At 47.3% G+C, this 19,623-nt stretch overlaps 1 protein-coding gene across 2 annotated transcripts in view; it reads right to left on the bottom strand.

Moving 5' to 3' along the window:
- Window positions 1-17,819: 17,819 nt before the first annotated feature.
- Window positions 17,820-19,623, bottom strand: part of SLC33A2 (solute carrier family 33 member 2) — a 24,500-nt gene continuing 22,696 nt past the window's right edge. For both annotated transcript variants that reach the window (XM_083145103.1, XM_083145104.1), the window contains exon 6: window positions 17,820-18,130. In XM_083145103.1, coding sequence (XP_083001229.1) covers window positions 17,957-18,130 — 174 coding nt within the window. In that variant the 3' untranslated portion in view covers window positions 17,820-17,956. The remainder of the gene's footprint in view (window positions 18,131-19,623) is intronic.

The following is a 19,623-nucleotide window of genomic DNA, read 5'->3' as shown; positions in this document are numbered from 1 at the left end:
CCGACCAAACGCGCTGCCTCGGTGTCATCATTGACTCCTCCCTCTTTCACCCCCCACATTCGTGCTCTCTCACAGTCTTGCCGCTTTCACCTACGCAACATCTCCCGCATCAGACCATTCCGCTCCACTGACGTGACCAAAATTCTCATTCACTCTCGTCACCCCCCGCCTTGACTACTGAAACATCCTTCTCTCTGGGCTACCTCTCACCCGCCTCACACCTCTCCAATCCATTCTTAATGCTTCTGCTAGGCTCATCTTCCTCTCCCGCCACCACCACCTACAAGGCTCTCTCCTCCTCCACGGCTCCTTACCTCTCTTCACTGATCTCTATCCACACTCCCTCCCATCCTCTTCGCTCCGCCGCTGACCTCTCACCTAATCACCTCCTCCCACTCCCGTGTCCAAGACTTCTCTCGCGCTGCCCCCCTGCACTGGAACAACCTCCCACCACCCATCAGGCTTTCCGATTCCCTTACCTCCTTCAAGCGCTCCCTCAAAACCCACTTTTTTCGACTAGCCTATCCCTCCTCCTAACCTCTTTTGATCCTCCTATCCTGCCTTCGTTCCCATCCGTTCCTACTTATCCTATTGTTTTCCGTTTGTCCACCCACCTATTTTTAGTATGTTAACTCTTATGAGCAGGGCCCTCCTTCCTCACGTACTCACCCTACCTCTTTACCTCACCTGTCCTCCTGTCCTGTTCTTCCCTTACTCTACTTCATCTTCAGTCTCCTCGACAATTTCGACATCTACTTTAGAACTGATGCTGATTTTAGTTCTACCAGCTATACCCCTATTTATACTGTATTTTATCAACACACCCTGTACGTTACCTTGTAATTTGTTTTTTTGTTTGCTATGTACGGCGCTGCGGACACTTTGTGGCGCCTTATAAATAAACGTACTACTACTATTAAACACGTCAAGCGCCCATTGTCGTTTAAAGATTGGGCTGCAGCACAGGGAGTAACTCCTTCAGTGCAGTGGCGTCCATTTTGATGATGTGGGTAGGGTCTCAGGCCACACCTACGGTTTATTCTGTGTGTAATTGTGGCTGAATCTGTATTACAAATGATGTTACAGTGTTTGGAAGAGAAACACTGTAGCATAACATTCAACATGCACACATAGCCGCTAATCTCCGCTCACATTTTATCCCATCCTTATCCTCTCATTGTTTCAGTTCATGTTTGCACACTATCAACAATAAACCAGTGTGTGGGTGCAGAGACAAAGGGAATATGGAGATGTATTCTGCACGTGGATGGTGGAAGTGACATCATTGCTATACAGGAAGTGCCTCTGCAGCAAAAGTAATGATGCACTTCTGCTGCGCTCCAGAATCTTGTGGTGATTATCACACAGACCAACTCCAGAGTGTTACGATCCATCACATGATCGGATCGCAGAAATGATGTCTCCCATTGTGTGTATTAAAAATGTATACCTTATAATCATTCTTTTAGATTAACTGTGACCTAGAACTGGCACAAAATGTCTGACAGGCTTTGTCCTGTGCTGTAGATGGCAAATTCTGTCCTTCTGATAAGCTGCCGACCAGGGTAATAAATCTTAATGGGCCTAAGAGGATGTCACCTTCAGGAAACACAAAACAGATCTGTAGGACTTGCCTGAAAGAGCCAGAAATCAAACAAAGATCTGAGACCCCTTGTAACCCAGGCCCTGGATCGTCATCAATCCAGTTAGGAGTGACAGGATTCAGATCTCATTATCAGACCTTGCATCCTGTCTGTTGCATTCCAATGTGTAAGGAGTTTGTACAAGGAACTTAGAAGTACAGTGGAATCTTCCTTTCATGTACAAAGGATCAATTACTCAGGGACATTCATTAGTGTCCAGCAGGGAAATGGTCAAAATCCCATAGGTGGGGGGAGAAATCTGAAGGTATAATTACTCTGCTCTCCCCATAGAATCTGTTCATTTCTTGGAGATTTCAGCTGGGAACAACGGTACTTGTTTCCTAGCACGGCCACACCGATTTCAATCGGGGTGATCGTGTCGGAAAAATTGCGTCGGTCGCATCGCATGCGACCAAATCGCATGCGATGCGACCGACGCGATCGACCCGATTTTTACATTGAATCAAATGTGAATAGGGCCCCTGGGACCCTATTTTACATTGGATTCAATGTAAAGTATTCCCCAGACCCCCAATTTTACCCCCTCAACGGCACCCCACGATTGATGCCAACCCGAAGCGTGGCGAGCGCAGCGAGCCCGCGAGGAGCGGCGGTGCGCGTCCTCCGACCTTTTCATACCCCTACTATCCACGTCGGCGTGGAGTTGAGAATATAAAGTGTGGCGAGCGCAGCGAGCCCCGCGAGGGGACGCGTATAACTTGACAGGTATACGCATCCGCTCGCCACGCTTCGGGCTCGGTGGCTCGCTGCGCTCGCCACACTTTATATTCTCAACTCCACGCCGACGTGGATAGTAGGGGTATGAAAAGGTCGGAGGATGCGCACCGCTGCGCTCGCCACGCTTCGGGTTGGCGTCAATCGTGGGGTGACGCTAACAATGGGGGGGCCATATACAATGTGAAATGGGTCATATTGGCCCATTTCACATTGTTTCCTATGTAAAATGGACTTAATCAAGTCCATCTCATCTTGTGCCATTATAATGGCACAAGACTGAAGCGATGCTCCCGATTTCAATGTTAAAAATATTTTAACATTGAAGCCTATGGCAAAATTGCGGGCATCGCGTCGATGCCCCCGATTTTGCCTTTGCCGGCAAAATGGACCTGATTTCAAAGGAAATCGGGTCCATCGCGTACCTTAACTTTAAGGTACACGATGGGCGCGATTGTGGCCGTGCTAGGAAACAAGTACCGGAACAACCGTACCTCCAACTCTGTGATGGTCTCCCATAGACAGAAATTTGAGTAAGTATATTAGGTTTTCTGGATTTTTCCCATTTATTTTCTTGTACTTTTAAAATCTTAGTAACCATGTTTGTAACTAAACCTCTGAAGTATCCTTGGAATAAATAATTCATAATTCCAGCTCTGAATCTGTGTTCTTAGGACTCACGCCAGAGTGCGGCTTTCGCTACAGCCTTCTTACACATTGTATTGTGTGTCCGGGGTGAATGCAATCGCCCCTTCTAATCTTGCATTTATGGCAGTGACCGTAAATAGGGGACCAATGTGTTCAAAGTGAACCCCCAGTCACGGCCAGTGCTATTCATATTGATGAATCTGGAGGAGCGACCGGTGGGTCCGTGACACAGTTATATGGGAATTGTTCTTTTCCTTCCCATCTGTTCCAGCTGCTGTTGCATCGTTTGTATACGTGCAGTAATATAATAAATCCCAGAGAGAACCCCGGGTAACAGACCATGACCACAGGTCTATAATGGAGGCTGACAGCTTATTTGTGCACATTCTTAGCTGTCAGAACACAAGGAATGAACAGGCTTCCGTCCAAGAAAAATCCTCAATTTATCTACTTCCACAACTTGCACAAGGGGTACTTATTGTCTATTATGTAACCGCTGAGTGATGACATCACCTGTGTTTATATTAGTGTTATGTACACTGAGCGTTTACAGCATATTACTTGTAATAAGACAGCATGATCTAAAGGAATGTGCCCCAAATCTATCATCATTGTGCGAGGTGTGACACTGTCCTGTTGTGTTATACAAATGCACATATACAAAGGACACAGACAGATGGAACGGTGCGAAAGGGCCTATTTATCAGAATCAGCTTTATTGGCCAGGTATACCTGCGTATACTAGGAATTTGTAACACAGCCAGTTAGGTAACAGTGAAACCAGTGGTGTAACTATAAAATCAACACCCCCCGCCGGAAATTATGGCGGCCCCCTCAGTTAGCATCCTCAAAAAGTTTAACACAGAAAGAGAAAAAGTGTTAATCGCACAGGAAGGTAACGTTAGAATAAGTTCATAGACCCCTTGAGTTTTTATCTGGACCAATTGTCATGATAATAAGGGTGTAATAATATAATAATAATATAATAAGGGTGTGCTACCACTGGACATGGGTTTAGAGCAAACAGAGGATTTTTCAAGGATAGAAAAACAGGAGTATGGGGGAAATTTACCAATATGAAAAACCTAGTTTTTCGTATTGGTATTTCCCCTACGGCTGCATACAACTGTCTTAGTCATATGCAAAGTCGTGTTCCGGAGGGGAAATTACAAAGCAGTCAGATACGACTGCTTTGTAACCCTCCGATGGTGTAACCATTCGTATTAGCAGCCGTATATACGGCTGCTAATACGAATTATTTGTAGCAGTCTGCACGGATCAGTCAGATCCGTGCAGGCTGCAAGGTGTAAAAATAAATAATAAAAAAAAATAAATGGAAAAAAAACCGGCGTGGGGTCTCCCCCACAGCCGAAACCAGCACCAGGCTGACGGAGCCTGGAGCCCGTAATTAAAAATCAGGGAACCCGACAAATAGGGGTTCCCTGATTTTTAACAACCAGCCCCAGGCTCCTGCTCTGGGGCTGGTTCCCAAAATACGGGGGACAAAATGACTAGGGGTCCCCCGTATTTTAAGAACCAGCCCCAGGCAAAACCAGCCAGCAGGGTAATGCCACAGCCGGGGGGAGACTTTTTATGCAAGTCCCCCCGGCCAAAGCATTCATCCCTACCGACCAGTCAGCCTGGCCAGGGGCCCTGGGGGAGTGGGGACCCCCCCAATGAAGGGGTCCCCCCCCCTCCAGGACTTACCTGACCAGGCTGAAGCCTGGTACTGTCCCCGGTGCCCCTGGGCGGTGGGCATCGGGCTGATTATGGTGTAAAAAAAAAAAGATAAAACTATTGTTTTTTACTGTGGCACTACAAGTGCCAGCAAGCTGGGACTTGGAGAACCACAAGTCCCAGCCTGCTGGGCATTAAAGGGCCCGCTGGCACTTGTAGTTCCACAGTTAAAAAAATAGTACACAAAACACACTGACACACATTTTAAATAAAAGTTTAATACACACATCACAAACACACTGATACTTACCTATCTTGATCCCGTCGGTAGGTCGTTGGCTCCGGTGTCGGCGGCTCGGGTGTCGGCGGCTCCAGTGTCGGCGGCTCCGGGTCGGCGGCTCAGAGGTCGGCGTCCTGTCTGAAGAAAATCCATGTTGGACCTGTGGAAGTAAATCCTACTCACCAGGTCCTCCATGGATGGTCTTCTGTCTTCTCTCTTCTTTTCCAGGACTTATCTTCTGTCTTCTTCTTTCTTCACGCTGCCGCCGGGACTTTCAGAGCTAGAGAGATGTTGCCTCCTTGACGTCTGGACTAAGAATGAATTCTAGCCAATCAGGAGCCGCCTAGTGGCCAATCAGGAGCCAGTAAAGTCGGCTCCTGATTGGCTAGAATTCATTCTTAGTCCAGACGTCGAGGAGGCAACATCTCTCCAGCTCTGAAAGTCCCGGCGGCAGCGTGAAGAAAGAAGAAGGCAGAAGATAAGTCCTGGAAAAGAAGAGAGAAGACAGAAGACCATCCATGGAGGACCTGGTAAATAGGATTTACTTCCACAGGTCCAACATGGATTTTCTTGAGACAGGACGCCGACCTCGGAGCCGCCGACACCGGAGCCGCCGACACCGGAGCCAGCGACCTACCGACGGGATCAAGATAGGTAAGTATCAGTGTAAAGAAAAGAGGGAGTTGTTGCAGCGCTCTCAAAATTTTAATGAGTGATTAATTATCAATAATCATAAAATTTAATAACAAATGACATATAATAAAATTATTAAAAAACAAATTAATAACAACGACAGGTGGACCAATTGATAAGTGGAAAATAGAACCTGCTCCGGTAGACAACCGATTGGAGGAAGGCACTGGAGTCCAAAAAGAAGTCCCAATTTATAATCCCAATAGGTCGCTGGAGGTGTCCCTGTCCAAATTTTGGAAGAATGTTGCTTGTAGGGATCCTCTCTAAAGTGCGAATTGATACAATGGGAAGAAGGGGCGGGTACTCCAATAAATGTTAACAAGCCGTGATCTTTTACCCCAATCCGGATTTGTGCGGGGAGGCTTTCGGATAAAAAGTGCTCTGTGCCAAAGAAATCATAAACTCCAAATAGATGTAAAAGCGGTTGTAAGGTCCCAGAAAGATTCAGCAGGAATGATGTAAAGTCCACATAGGATGGTCCAACCTGGTCACCAACGCGTTTCGCTGTCACTAAGGACAGCTTTATCAAGGCCTTTCTTACTAGGGACCTGACTAGTCCCAAGTTGCAGCTGCTCACCCTGAGTCAAACAACCACGACCTGCGCTCTAAACAGCTTCTGCTGTTACCCTCCCCCTTTTTTAAGTATCAGTGTGTGTGTGTGTGTACTAAACTTTTATTTAAAATGTGTGTCAGTGTGTTTTGTGTCCTATTTTTTTAACTGTGGAACTACAAGTGCCAACGGGCCCTTTAATGCCCAGCAGGCTGGGACTTGTGGTTCTCCAAGTCCCAGCTTGCTGGGGAGGCTTGCTGGCACTTGTAGTGCCACAGTAAAAAACAATAGTTTATCTTTTTTTTTTTACACCATAATCAGCCCGATGCCCACTGCCCAGGGGCATCGGGGACAGTACCAGGCTTCAGCCTGGTCAGGTAAGTCCTGGAGGGGGGGGACCCCTTCATTGGGGGGGTCCCCACTCCCCCAGGGCCCCTGGCCAGGCTGACTGGTCGGTAGGGATGAATGCTTTGGCTGGGGGGACTTGCATAAAAAGTCTCCCCCCCGGCTGTGGCATTACCCTGCTGGCTGGTTTTGCCTGGGGCTGGTTCTTAAAATACGGGGGACCCCCAGTCATTTTGTCCCCTGTATTTTGGCCTGGGGCTGGGGCTGGTTGTTAAAAATCAGGGAACCCCTATTTGTCGGGTTCCCTGATTTTTAATTACCGGCTCCAAGCTCCGTCAGCCTGGTGCTGGTTTCGGCTGTAGGGGGGGACCCCACGCCGTTTTTATATTTATTTTTTTATTTTTATTTATTTTTACACCGCAGCCTGCTCGGATCTGACTGATCCGTGCAGGCTAAAACGAGAGTACGACAGGAAAATGATGTTCTATTTTTCTGCCGTATTTTCGTGGACAAAAGCAGCCGTATTTTCTATACGGCTGCTTAGTAAATCAGGAACCACCATTCTTTTGAATGGTGATTCCTGTCGTATCCTATCGATGGTGTAGACATTCGTATTTGTAAATACAAATACGAATGTTCCATCTTTAGGACTACGAATTGTTGTATTTTCGGGATAGTAAATCCCGAAAATACAAATTCGTAAAAAAATGGTGTATTTCTCCCTACGAATACACCTTTTTTCTACGAATCCATTTTGGTAAATGTCCCCCTATGTCTCTTTGTTGTAGCCCCAAATTAAGGATACATAAAATATAGCTTTTATTTAATTCTTCATAAAATTAGGCGAGATAAAAAAGACACAATACACATACATACAAACATATAGTAACATATATATAAAAAGGATAATCAAATCCTCACAACGTGGGGCCCCCTGCCCGAAATAAGTTTCAATAAACTTTATTGCTTGTGCTGTATTGCTTAGATCAGTGTGTTTTAACTGGTTACTTCATTTATTTCCAGTTTTCCATCTCATTTATTATTTTCCTTATACATGCGGCATATAAGTGAAGATCCCTTTATTCAGTGAGGCAGGGAGAAGGAGAATTTAATCAGAGAAGTGTGCTGTCTAAATGGTTTAGAAATATATGAGAATTCATGCAGATGTTTGCAATTAGCACGCATATATATCTAAATCAAAAGTACACCTATAATTTAAGTGCACAGATATCCGTATGGGACCAGTCTAGGAGCAGGATATAATTGCTGCTAGTTTGCCTAGAAGGTTAACGGCACTTTCAAGTTGGCCGCGATCACCACTTATATGACGATGTGGTTCTCATTAACCCATATAATCGTGGTGCGTGTTAGCGCTAATGTATAGCCACAGATTGCCCTGTGTGTGGCGGTGCAATCTGTGCGCTAACTGACACGCTTCCAAACAGCACACTGTATGGCAGCGGGGGTGCCGAATTGACAGCCGACTCGCTGGGGAATAGAAAGACGTGGTGTGGACGTCATACGCCACGTGTCTCTGCCGGGCGGACTCGCAAGTGCGAGAGCCGCTCACTATAGCTGCTAAGGAGAAAAAGTTATTTCACAGATCAAAATGCATTTAATGTGGGGAAGGGGATCAGGGGGTGAAGCCACGAAGTGTACGGTCGGCGTACGCTTCGCCAAGGAGCTTCGTCAGGACCAAAGAAGCTCCTTGGCGAAGCGTACGCCGACCGTACACTTGAAAGTGCCGTTAACCTTCTAGGCAAACTAGTGCAATTATATCCTGCTCCTAGACTGGTCCCATACGGATATCTGTGCACTTAAATTATAGGTGTACTTTTGATTTAGATATATACAGTATGCGTGCTAATTGCAAACATCTGCACGAATTCTCATATATTTCTAAACCATTTAGACAGCACACTTCTCTGATTAAATTCTCCTTCTCCCTGCCTCACTGAATAAAGGGATCTTCACTTATATGCCGCATGTATAAGGAAAATAATAAATGAGATGGAAAACTGGAAATAAATGAAGTAACCAGTTAAAACACACTGATCTAAGCAATACAGTACAAGCAATAAAGTTTATTGAAACTTATTTCGGGCAGGGGGCCCCACGTTGTGAGGATTTGATTATCCTTTTTATATATATGTTACTATATGTTTGTATGTATGTGTATTGTGTCTTTTTTATCTCGCCTAATTTTATGAAGAATTAAATAAAAGCTATATTTTATGTATCCTTAATTTGGTGCACCACAAAGAGACATACTCCTGTTTTTCTATCCTTGAAAAATCCTCTGTTTGTTATCCTCAAAAAGTATCGGCTGTAGGGGGCAGACATTTTGCGTGAGCTATTTTTTTCCTTAGCAGGAGCCAGCCAGGAAGAGAGCTGGGACTGCAGACAAGTAGATCTGTGGGTTCCAGCCACAATCCGGGCGGCGGCAACGGCAAGCAGCGGGGTAAGGCAGGGCAGTGCAGCACATCGATAGAACTGTGTACTTAATAAATTGGCTGCGCCAACCATGAAAACCACTCTTTGTCAATGGATTCAACCTGACTCGATCCCATTGATTCTAATGTACCCTCAAACTCTATATTTGTTCTCTATGGACTGGGCTGACACCACACTCCAGAAAGACAAACTGACAGGTCATTTTTTTTGATACGTGATTATTTCATATCTCATGAAGGTCTGTTTTAGTCTTGTTTTGTTAAGATTACACTTTGTCTTGTGTATGTTTTATGTGATTACCAACATTTTACTACCACAATGTTTACATCAATGTCAACAATTTGTGGTACCTGTTATTATATGTTTACTACAATTTTGTGTCTTGGACGTGTACTGCCAAAACGTTTGTGATTATCTGTCAATAAAATTCTTTAAAAAAAGATTGTTGCAGACTTGTGTTTACTAGAACCTAACCCTTTGCAATTTCACAGGGGGAAGTGGGTCATAATGCCGGTACTGAAGTAGAATTGTGTGCTGTATTATTGTCAGATAATGCTGTAAATGTATCATTGTCAGGGGTTGTAGAGAATGCTGAGGAAACCTCTGTCCTAGCAGTTCAGACAACCTGTGAGTTAACCTTTGCCTGTGTGGAAGGGGACTCACTAGCAAGAGATCCCCCTCCCCTCCTGTATAAGTCACCAGCTCAGACACTGTCCTGGGGGGGGGGGGCATAACCTGCCTGGTATCCCCACTGATCAGCTGCTCAGAAGTGAGGCCTCCAAGGCAGAGCAGCAGACGGATCCCAGCTTGGTCTCTCTCAGAGAGCGAGGTGAGGAGGTCACCCTGGGGAATAGCTCAGACAGGATTTTTGTAGAAAATGGGCTGCTATATCGTGAGCCCAATGCCCCAGAGGTCCCTGGGAATTTGAGGATCCTGGCGGACAGCTGAGCCGGCTGGTGGTCCCTCAGGTAGAATCTCAATGTGAGAAGGTTCATAGTACTGTGCCTGATGTGATAAGGAATGACCCAGTGGGTCCCATAGGCATTGCGGACATGCCAGTTAGGGGTGCTGCCAGGGTAGAATGGAGAAAAGGTCTGGATGGGCAGCTACCGTGTGTAAGACGGAGGGTTGGGAAGACCCCCGGTATGACAAGCTTTATGATCCGGGAAGATGACATGGTTACATGTCCCACTGTATGTTGTGCTGAGGAAACGCCCCACACTTGTCATACAGCGAACCATGCAGCGTTACAAGTACCAGGGGGCGAGGGAAACAATCTTAGGGCCCTAACTGATATCATTTCTATCATATTTATTGTTTTCAACCTTTTGTTCACATGGGAATGCCCGTTTGGTTGGGGCATTCTCCAATCCATTGGGCAAACGGCCGGCCGCAGGGAAGAATCCATGCCCAGGAGTCCAACGCACAGCTGGGGTGGGCTATATCATTGCCAGCAAAAATGCCAAGAGGAGACATAGCCTATACGATCTCAGTGTGCCCACAGACTGTTGGGCAGGGACACCTGTGTGCCTGCAGTTTGCAGCCTCATTGGGAGTTGGAACCAGACCCCTTGCCCGCCCTTGTAAGATAAGGTTCTGTGGGTTTTTTTCCATTTTATTTTTGTTTGAGATTGTATTCTTCTGTGTGTCATCTTTGTAACTAAAGCTCTGAAGTATTCTTGGAATAAATAATTCATAATTCCAGGATTTACACCTAGTGTGGCTATGCTACAACCTTCGTATACCTTGCATTGTGTGTCCGGGGTGAATGCAAGCCCCCTTAGAATCTTATATTGGTGGCAGTGACCGTATATAGAGGACTAGTCTGTCCAAAGTAAACCGCCAGTTACGGCAGGTGCTGTTCAGATTGGTGTATTAGGAGGAGTGACCGGCGGGTCTGTGACACTGCATATATACAGCACTGCGAAATATGTGTGCGCTATAAAAATAACCGCTAATAAGTAAATATAGATCTGCAAATGAGAATCTGCGATTGCAAATGCCTGTAGTTGCCATCACATGTGTGTATGACATAGAATCATTGAATTTGACGGCAGATAAGAACCATTTGGCCCATCTAGTCCGCCCCTTTTTTTATCCTTCAGGTAATCTCAACCCTTTTTAATCCTATTTCTTTGTAAGGATATTTATTCCAAGCATGTTTACATTGTTCTACTGTCTTACCCTCTACCACCTCTGATGGGAGGCTATTCCACTTATCCACTACCTTTTCTGTGAAGTAATTCTTTCTAACATTTCCCCTGAACCTACCTCCCTCCAGTTTTAGTGCATGTCCTCGTGTGTTATTACTTGTTTTCCTTTGAAGAAAATGTCCCTCCTGTACTATGTTAAAACCCTTGATATATTTGAAGATTTCTATCATGTCCCCCCTTTCCCTTCTCTGCTCCAAACTATACATGTTAAGATCTTTTATGCTGCTTTCCCACTGCAGACCGGTTTAAAGTACTGGTAATCTTAAATGGTATTTAAAACGGGATTAGCATTCCCACTGCAGCAGATTACCGTTTTAAATACCATTTAACCCCTTCCCGACGGGGCGTTTTTTCTTAACTTTTTTTTTTTTTCCTCCTCGCGTTCAAATAAGCGTAACTTTTTAAATTTTTCGGCTATATAGACAAATGAGGGCTTTTTTTTTGCGGGACAAGTTGTACTTTTTAATGGTACCATTTACTATACCGTATAATATTCTGGGGAATCAGGAAATAATTCAATGTGGGGTAAAAAGGAAAAAAAACGCAATTCCACAATTTTGCGCTGGTTACGTTTTTTTTGGAGTTTATAGTTCGTTTAAAATGATGGGTTATCTTTATTCTATGGGTCGTTACGATTCCGGTGATACCAAACTTATATAGTTTTCCTTACGTTTTACCACTAAAAAAAAAATAGAAAATTTTACGTTTTTTCTAATTTGCGTCGCGTCGCCATGTTCTGCGGCTTATAACTTTTTTATTTTTCCACCTACGGACCTGGGTGAGGGCTCATTTTTTGCGGGCTGAAGTGTACTTTTTAATTAATACCATTATGGGATATGTGCGACTTTCTGATCTCTTTTATTTAAATTTTTTTGGGTAGGCGATGCGACCAAAAAACGTAGTTTTGGCGTTGGGAATTTTTTCCCGTTTACGCCTTTAACCCTGCGGGATAACTAATGTTATATTTTAATAGATCGGACTTTTAGGAACGCGGCGATACCAAATATGTTTATTTTTTTTATTTTTTATTTATTTTTATTTGTGAAATGGGGAAAGGGGGGTGATTTGAACTTTTAATATTTTTTTTTTTTTACTTTTTTTTTTTTTTTTTTTTTAACTTTTACTACCAGGCCCCCTAGTGTACTTGACCACTAGGGGGCGCGATCGCCTGTACTAGGTTCAGCCATAGAGCTCCATGGCTGAACATAGTGATTTTCAGCACTTCCTATTACATCCTGCCTCAGGCAGGATGTAATAGGAATGCTGACATGGCCAGCACAGGGGTCTACATTAGACCCCTGGCTGCCATGGCAACCGATCGGCACCCTCCGATCTCGCCGCGGGGGGCCCCGATCGGCGCCGGAGGGGGGCGCCCCCCCTCCGATCAGCTATTAAAGCACTGCGGGCGCTTTGCCCGCGGTGCTTAAAGGGTTAAACGGCCACGATCGGCGAACTCGCCGCTCGTGGCCGTGAGAGCAGGTACCTGGCTGTAATATACAGCCATTACCTGCTCTCTTTCAAGCCAGCTCACTCCGTGAGCTGGCTTGATTCCCCCGCAACCGTCATATGACGTACATGTACGTCATATGTCGGGAAGGGGTTAAGTACCATTCCCATTGCAGTGAACCGTGTAAAATGTAGAGTGCCTAACCCCCCCTTCCCCCAGTGTAAAGAGTGCCTAATCTCCCCCCCCCCCAGTTTAAATAGTGCCTAACCCCCCCCCCCCTCCTACCTGCCCTGTGCCCCCACCTCCCCTCCCCTTGTACTTACCTGCACGGGGATGCAGGGCAGTGGGGAGGCAGCGAGGGTCCATGCAGGATACAGGCAGTCCCAGTGCCTGATGAGACCTAGCAGTTCTCACTTTGCGCATATGTAATGAGTGCACGTGCATACTAATGAGCCGCTCATTACATATGCGCATATGTAATTAGCGGCTCATTATTATGCACGTGCACACTTTACACATGACCAAAGTGAGAACTGCTAGGTTTCATCAGGCACTGGGACTGCCTGGAGGCTAAATAGCGTTTAAGAGGCATTCCCACTGCCTCTAATGCTGCATTCCCACTGCCTCTAATGCTGCATTCCCACTGCCTCTAATGCTGCATTCCCACTGCCTCTAATGCTGCATTCCCACTGCCTCTTAAACGTTATTTAGCCGTGTAGGACTCTGCTTTAAAAACGTGTTGAAATACCATTTAGCTTTAAACGGTATTTCAACTCTGTCACTTTCCCACTGCAGCCTTAAAACTGTAAATTGCGCTGAAAATCGGCAATTTACCGTTTTTTAGCTGCAGTGGGAAAGGGGCATCAGTCTTTCCAGGTAAGTTTTGTGATGTAGGCCATGCACCATTTTAGTTGCCCTTCTTTGTACACTCTCCAATTTATTTATATCCTTCTGAAGATATGGCCTCCAGAACTGAACACAATACTCTAGATGAGGCCGTACCAATGACCTATAAAGTGGCATTATTACGTCTTTCTTTCTGCTACTGATTCCTCTCCCTATGCAACCAAGCATCTGACTAGCCTTCTTCATTGCTTTGTTACATTGCCTACCTGCCTTTAAGTCCCCTGAAATAGTGACACCTAGATCCCTTTCTTCCTCAGTAGTTTCCATTATAGTGCCATTTATACTATATTGAGTCTTTGGATTTCTGAGACCCAAGTGCATGATTTTGCATTTTTTAGCATTAAACTGTAGTTGCCATTCTCTTGACCAATTCTCAAGTTTACTTAGATCATCAGTCATTTGATTTACCCCTCCTGGTGTGTCTACTCTGTTGCATATCTTTGTGTCATCTGCAAAAAGGCATACTTTCCCTTCAATACCATTTTCAATGTCACTAACAAAGATATTAAAAAGAATACTGGTCCAAGTACAGACCCCTGGGGTACTCCACTGGTAACATGTTCCTCCATAGAATGCACTCCATTTACTACAACTGTCTGTTTCCTATCCTGCAACCAGGTTCTTATCCATTTAATTGTTTTATAATCCAATCCCACACTTTCAAGTTTATTTAGTAGCCTGTGATGTGGGACAGTGGGCCTTATTCAGATCTGATCGCAGTACAAAAGTGTTGTCAAAATGGGCAAAACCATGTGCACTGCAGGTGAGGCAAATGTAACATGTGCAGGGAGAGTTAGATTTGTGTGAGTTATTTTGTTTCTGTGCAGGGTAAACACTGGCTGCATTATTTTTACACTGCAATTTAGATTTCAGTTTCAACACAACTCACACAAATTTAACTCTCTCTGCACATGTTACATCTGCCCCACCTGCAGTGCACATGGTTTTGTCCATTTTGAGAACAAATATTTGTACTGCGATCGGATCTGAATAAGGGCCATTGTCAAATGCCTTACTAAAGTCTAGAAATGCCACATCTAAAGGCCCCCCCCCCCCCCCCCCCTTCATCTAGTATTTTGGTCACGGAGTCAAAAAAGTCAATGAGACTTGTTTGGCATGATCTCCCTGCAGTAAAACCATGCTGTTTTGGATCCTGTAAGTTGTTTAATTTAAGATATTCCACTATTCTTTCTTTTAATAGTGTTTCCATTATTTTCCCTACTACTGATGTAAGGCTCACTGGTCTGTAGTTACTTGCTTCTTCTTTGCTTCCGCTTTTGTGCAGTGGAACTACATTTGCTCTTCTCCAGTCCTCTGGAACTGCACCTGTATCTAGTGCCTGGTTGAATAAATCTGTTAATGGCGCTACCGGACAATGACGGACAATATCTGCCCTGGACGAAGAAGGTGCATGTGGTGGTGAGAGGACCTGTGGTATGTACAATGACATATTCCTTAGATCACCAAAGATCATGTCAGATACTTAGTTACACAGTGTCAGTAATTGAGATGGCCAATGATGTAACCAGCAGAGCAAAGATAGTAAAATCACTGCCCTTCTACATTCCGGGTATTAACACAACAAGAAGCACGGGGTTTTACTGTCCCATATTACCCCTTCTGGGCCGTGATGGGGGATGCATTCAGCAGGTCAGGTGAGCGATATGCCAGGTTAGGCTGTCAGGTAACGGAATGTGGGAGTTAGCATTTGGAACTAGCAGGGAGGGTTATGGTCAGGCTGTGCAGAGGGAGGAGTTAGGGTCAGTCTATGCGGAGGGGGGTTAGGGTCAGGATGCATGGAGGTGGGGGTTAGGGTCAGGATGCATGGAGGGGGTTTAGGGACAGTATATGCAGAGGGAGGAGTTAGGGTCAGGCTTTATGGGGGGGTTGTGTCAGGCTGTGTGAAGGGGGGTTAGATCCAGTCTGTGTGGAGGGAGGAGTTTGGGTCAGTCTGTGCGGAGAGGGGTTGGGTCAGGCTGCGTGGAGGGGGGTTAGGGTTAGGCTGTATGGGGGGGTTAGGGTTAGGCTGTGTGGAGGGAGGAGCTAGGGTCAGCCTGTGCAGAGGGAGGAGTTAGGGTCAGTCTGTGCGGAGAGGGGATTAGGGTCAGGCTGCATGGAGGGGGGTTAGGGTCAGGCTGCATGGAGGGGGGTTAGGGTCAGGCTACGTGGAGGGGGATTAGGGTCAGGCTACGTGGAGGGGGATTAGGGTCTGGCTAGGCAGAGGGAGGGTTTAAGGTTAGGCTAAATGGATGGAGGGTTTGAGGGGCAGGTGGAAGTATACTAGGTATACTCACCTGACCCCTGCTGGGATGCCGGAGTCTATATTTTGACTACCGACATCCTGACTGTGTATGTATCCCTGTAATGATGGTCTTTTATATCACAGTGCGGTCGACAGTGCACCAGCCACTGTTACCGCATCAATCTGACATTTTTATAAATACATTTTTTACTGGAAATATTCAGAGAATCATCATTTTTACTCCTAAACAGAGAAATAGAGGAATCACCAGGACTCTTAGCTGCAGGTGGGTGGATCCATCAGTCAATGTCCTGCGTCTCAGCTGCAGGTGGGTGGATCCATCAGTCATTGTCCTGCGTCTCAGCTGCAGGTGGGTGGATCCATCAGTCATTGTCCTGCATCTCAGCTGCAGGTGGGTGGATCCATCAGTCATTGTCCTGTGTCTCAGCTGCAGGTGGGTGGATCCATCAGTCATTGTTCTGCGTCTCAGCTGCAGGTGGGTGGATCCATCAGTCATTGTCCTGTGTCTCAGCTGCAGGTGGGTGGATCCATCAGTCATTGTTCTGCGTCTCAGCTGCAGGTGGGTGGATCCATCAGTCATTGTCCTGCGTCTCAGCTGCAGGTGGGTGGATCCATCAGTCATTGTCCTGCGTCTCAGCTGCAGGTGGGTGGATCCATCAGTCATTGTCCTGCGTCTCAGCTGCAGGTGGGTGGATCCATCAGTAATTGTCCTGCGTCTCAGCTGCAGGTGGGTGGATCCATCAGTCATTATCCTGCATCTCAGCGGCAGGTGGGTGGATCCATCAGTAATTGTCCTGCGTCTCAGCTGCAGGTGGGTGGATCCATCAGTCATTGTCCTGCGTCTCAGCTGCAGGTGGGTGGATCCATCAGTCATTGTTTTGCGTCTCAGCTGCAGGTGGGTGGATCCATCAGTCATTGTTCTGCGTCTCAGCTGCAGGTGGGTGGATCCATCAGTAATTGTCCTGCGTCTCAGCTGCAGGTGGGTGGATCCATCAGTCATTGTCCTGCGTCTCAGCTGCAGGTGGGTGGATCCATCAGTCATTGTTCTGCGTCTCAGCTGCAGGTGGGTGGATCCATCAGTCATTGTTCTGCGTCTCAGCTGCAGGTGGGTGGATCCATCAGTCATTGTCCTGCATCTCAGCTGCAGGTGGGTGGATCCATCAGTCATTGTTCTGCGTCTCAGCTGCAGGTGGGTGGATCCATCAGTCATTGCCCTGCATCTCAGCTGCAGGTGGGTGGATCCATCAGTCATTGTTCTGTGTCTCAGCTGCAGGTGGGTGGATCCATCAGTCATTGTCCTGCATCTCAGCTGCAGGTGGGTGGATCCATCAGTCATTGTCCTGTGTCTCAGCTGCAGGTGGGTGGATCCATCAGTCATTGTCCTGCATCTCAGCTGCAGGTGGGTGGATCCATCAGTCATTGTCCTGCATCTCAGCTGCAGGTGGGTGGATCCATCAGTCATTATCCTGCATCTCAGCTGCAGGTGGGTGGATCCATCAGTCATTGTCCTGCATCTCAGCTGCAGGTGGGTGGATCCATCAGTCATTGTTCTGTGTCTCAGCTGCAGGTGGGTGGATCCATCAGTCATTGTTCTGTGTCTCAGCTGCAGGTGGGTGGATCCATAAGTCATTGTTCTGCATCTCAGCTGCAGGTGGGTGGATCCATCAGTCATTGTTCTGTGTCTCAGCGGCAGGTGGGTGGATCCATCAGTTATTGTTCTGTGTCTCAGCTGCAGGTGGGTGGATCCATCAGTCATTGTTCTGTGTCTCAGCGGCAGGTGGGTGGATCCATCAGTTATTGTTCTGTGTCTCAGCTGCAGGTGGGTGGATCCATCAGTCATTATCCTGCATCTCAGCTGCAGGTGGGTGGATCCATCAGTCATTGTCCTGCATCTCAGCTGCAGGTGGGTGGATCCATCAGTCATTGTTCTGTGTCTCAGCTGCAGGTGGGTGGATCCATCAGTCATTGTTCTGTGTCTCAGCTGCAGGTGGGTGGATCCATCAGTCATTGTTCTGCATCTCAGCTGCAGGTGGGTGGATCCATCAGTCATTGTCCTGCGTCTCAGCTGCAGGTGGGTGGATCCATCAGTCATTGTCCTGCATCTCAGCTGCAGGTGGGTGAGAGTCTGCGCAGGTGTAGGAGTGGCAGGAAGGACAGAATGATGAACAAGCAGAAGGTTGGGGAGACACCTAAAGAGTCAACCAGGAGCCCGGAAACAGCAGCAAAACATACTTTACCCAGAACCTCCAGAGAAGAAAGGAGACTGTAGTGAGTGGCCTGGGGAAAAGAGGAGAAAGATATCCCTGTAAGGTTACAGCAATAGATAGGCTACATGGATGGAGGAATTGTATTTTCTGCAGCAGCTGTGGATTACCATATACGCTCTTTCTATGTTTACTGTATACTATATTTTATCTATAGAAGAACATATATTAAGGCATTAATGCACACGGCCCACAGCACACTGGTCAGTAGCACACAGCCAGGGCCGCTGAGAGCAGGTACTAATTACCCGGGCCTGAGATTGCTGGAGGGGCCCTGTGGGGGCCCTGGTCTGACCCCCCCCCCTTGTCTCTCCTGGGCAGCAGCAGCACACACCTACCGTTTGTGCTGTTCTGACAGCAGGCTCAGCATGAGCATCTCACTGACAGCTCATGCTGAGCCTGCCTGTCGGCGCAGCACATGCTGTAGGTGTATGCTGCTGCTGCGGGGGGGCAATAAAACCCTCTCCCCTTGACTTTTCACCCCCTCTAACATTTGGGGGCATGGTGTAAAATTTTACCGGGGCCCAGCATACCTCTCGGCGGCCCTGCACACGGCACGCAGCCATCTTCCTCAAGGGCTAAAAGCCCATACACACTTGCCGATTTTCAGCTTAAAGTCTGCAAGTGTGTATGGTTCACCGATGCTCGACTAGCGATGATGCGCTCCCGCATCATCACTAGCAAAGTGGGCCATCTGCTGGTTTTACCAGCACGTCTGGCGATGATGGCTCATACAGTATGAGCCATCATCGCCAGGTGTATATGGCAGCCGGGCTGAAAGATGACAGACTCCCACCCCGCCCCCCATCACCACCACCGCCCGCACCCCCCCCGTCGCCTGCACCCATCGCATACTCACCCCCAGGCTGTGTCCAAGCTGTTGCTCAGCTTCTCTGCTCCTGCATCTCCCCGGCTGGCCACACAGCCCAGCGGAGCACCCCACCCCCGGCTAACTGCTCGACTCCACAGTGTGGAGCATATAAACGCCACTGGCCACCAATGTGTTTTTTAAGCCAGTAGTATATACTGTAGATTGCTGGCACATACCAGCAATGTAACCACCACTGGGCACCAATGTATATATACAGATGGAACTGGCCTAGTCTATCCCCGGCGCTCGCCAGATCCTTTGCGCTGGCGGCACCGGCGCTAGAGACTGTGCCGCGCATCCCAGAATAGTGGCGGCTGGGCAGTGTCTCCCAGCCCATCTCCGCTTTGGGGAGACGCTGCTCAGTTCAGGGGGGGGGGGGGTGGTCAGGGCATCGAGAGGAGAGAAAGAGAGGGAGGCATCAGGAGAGGGGAGAGAGAGGGAGGCATCGGGAGAGGCGGGGAGAGAGAGAGGGAGGCATCGGAGAGGGGGAGAGAGAGAGAGAGAGGGAGGCATCGGAGAGGGGGAGAGAGAGAGAGCGGGATCGGGAGAGGGGGAGAGAGAGAGAGGGAGGCATCGGGAGTGGGGGAGAGAGGGGGGAGAGAGGGGGAGGGAAGGAGAGAGAGGGAGAGGGGAGA

The sequence above is a fragment of the Crinia signifera genome, chromosome 5, assembly GCF_055691185.1.
Source record: "Crinia signifera chromosome 5, ASM5569118v1, whole genome shotgun sequence".
NCBI classification, from domain to species: domain Eukaryota; kingdom Metazoa; phylum Chordata; class Amphibia; order Anura; family Myobatrachidae; genus Crinia; species Crinia signifera.
This window is presented reverse-complemented; position numbering and strand designations above follow the sequence as displayed.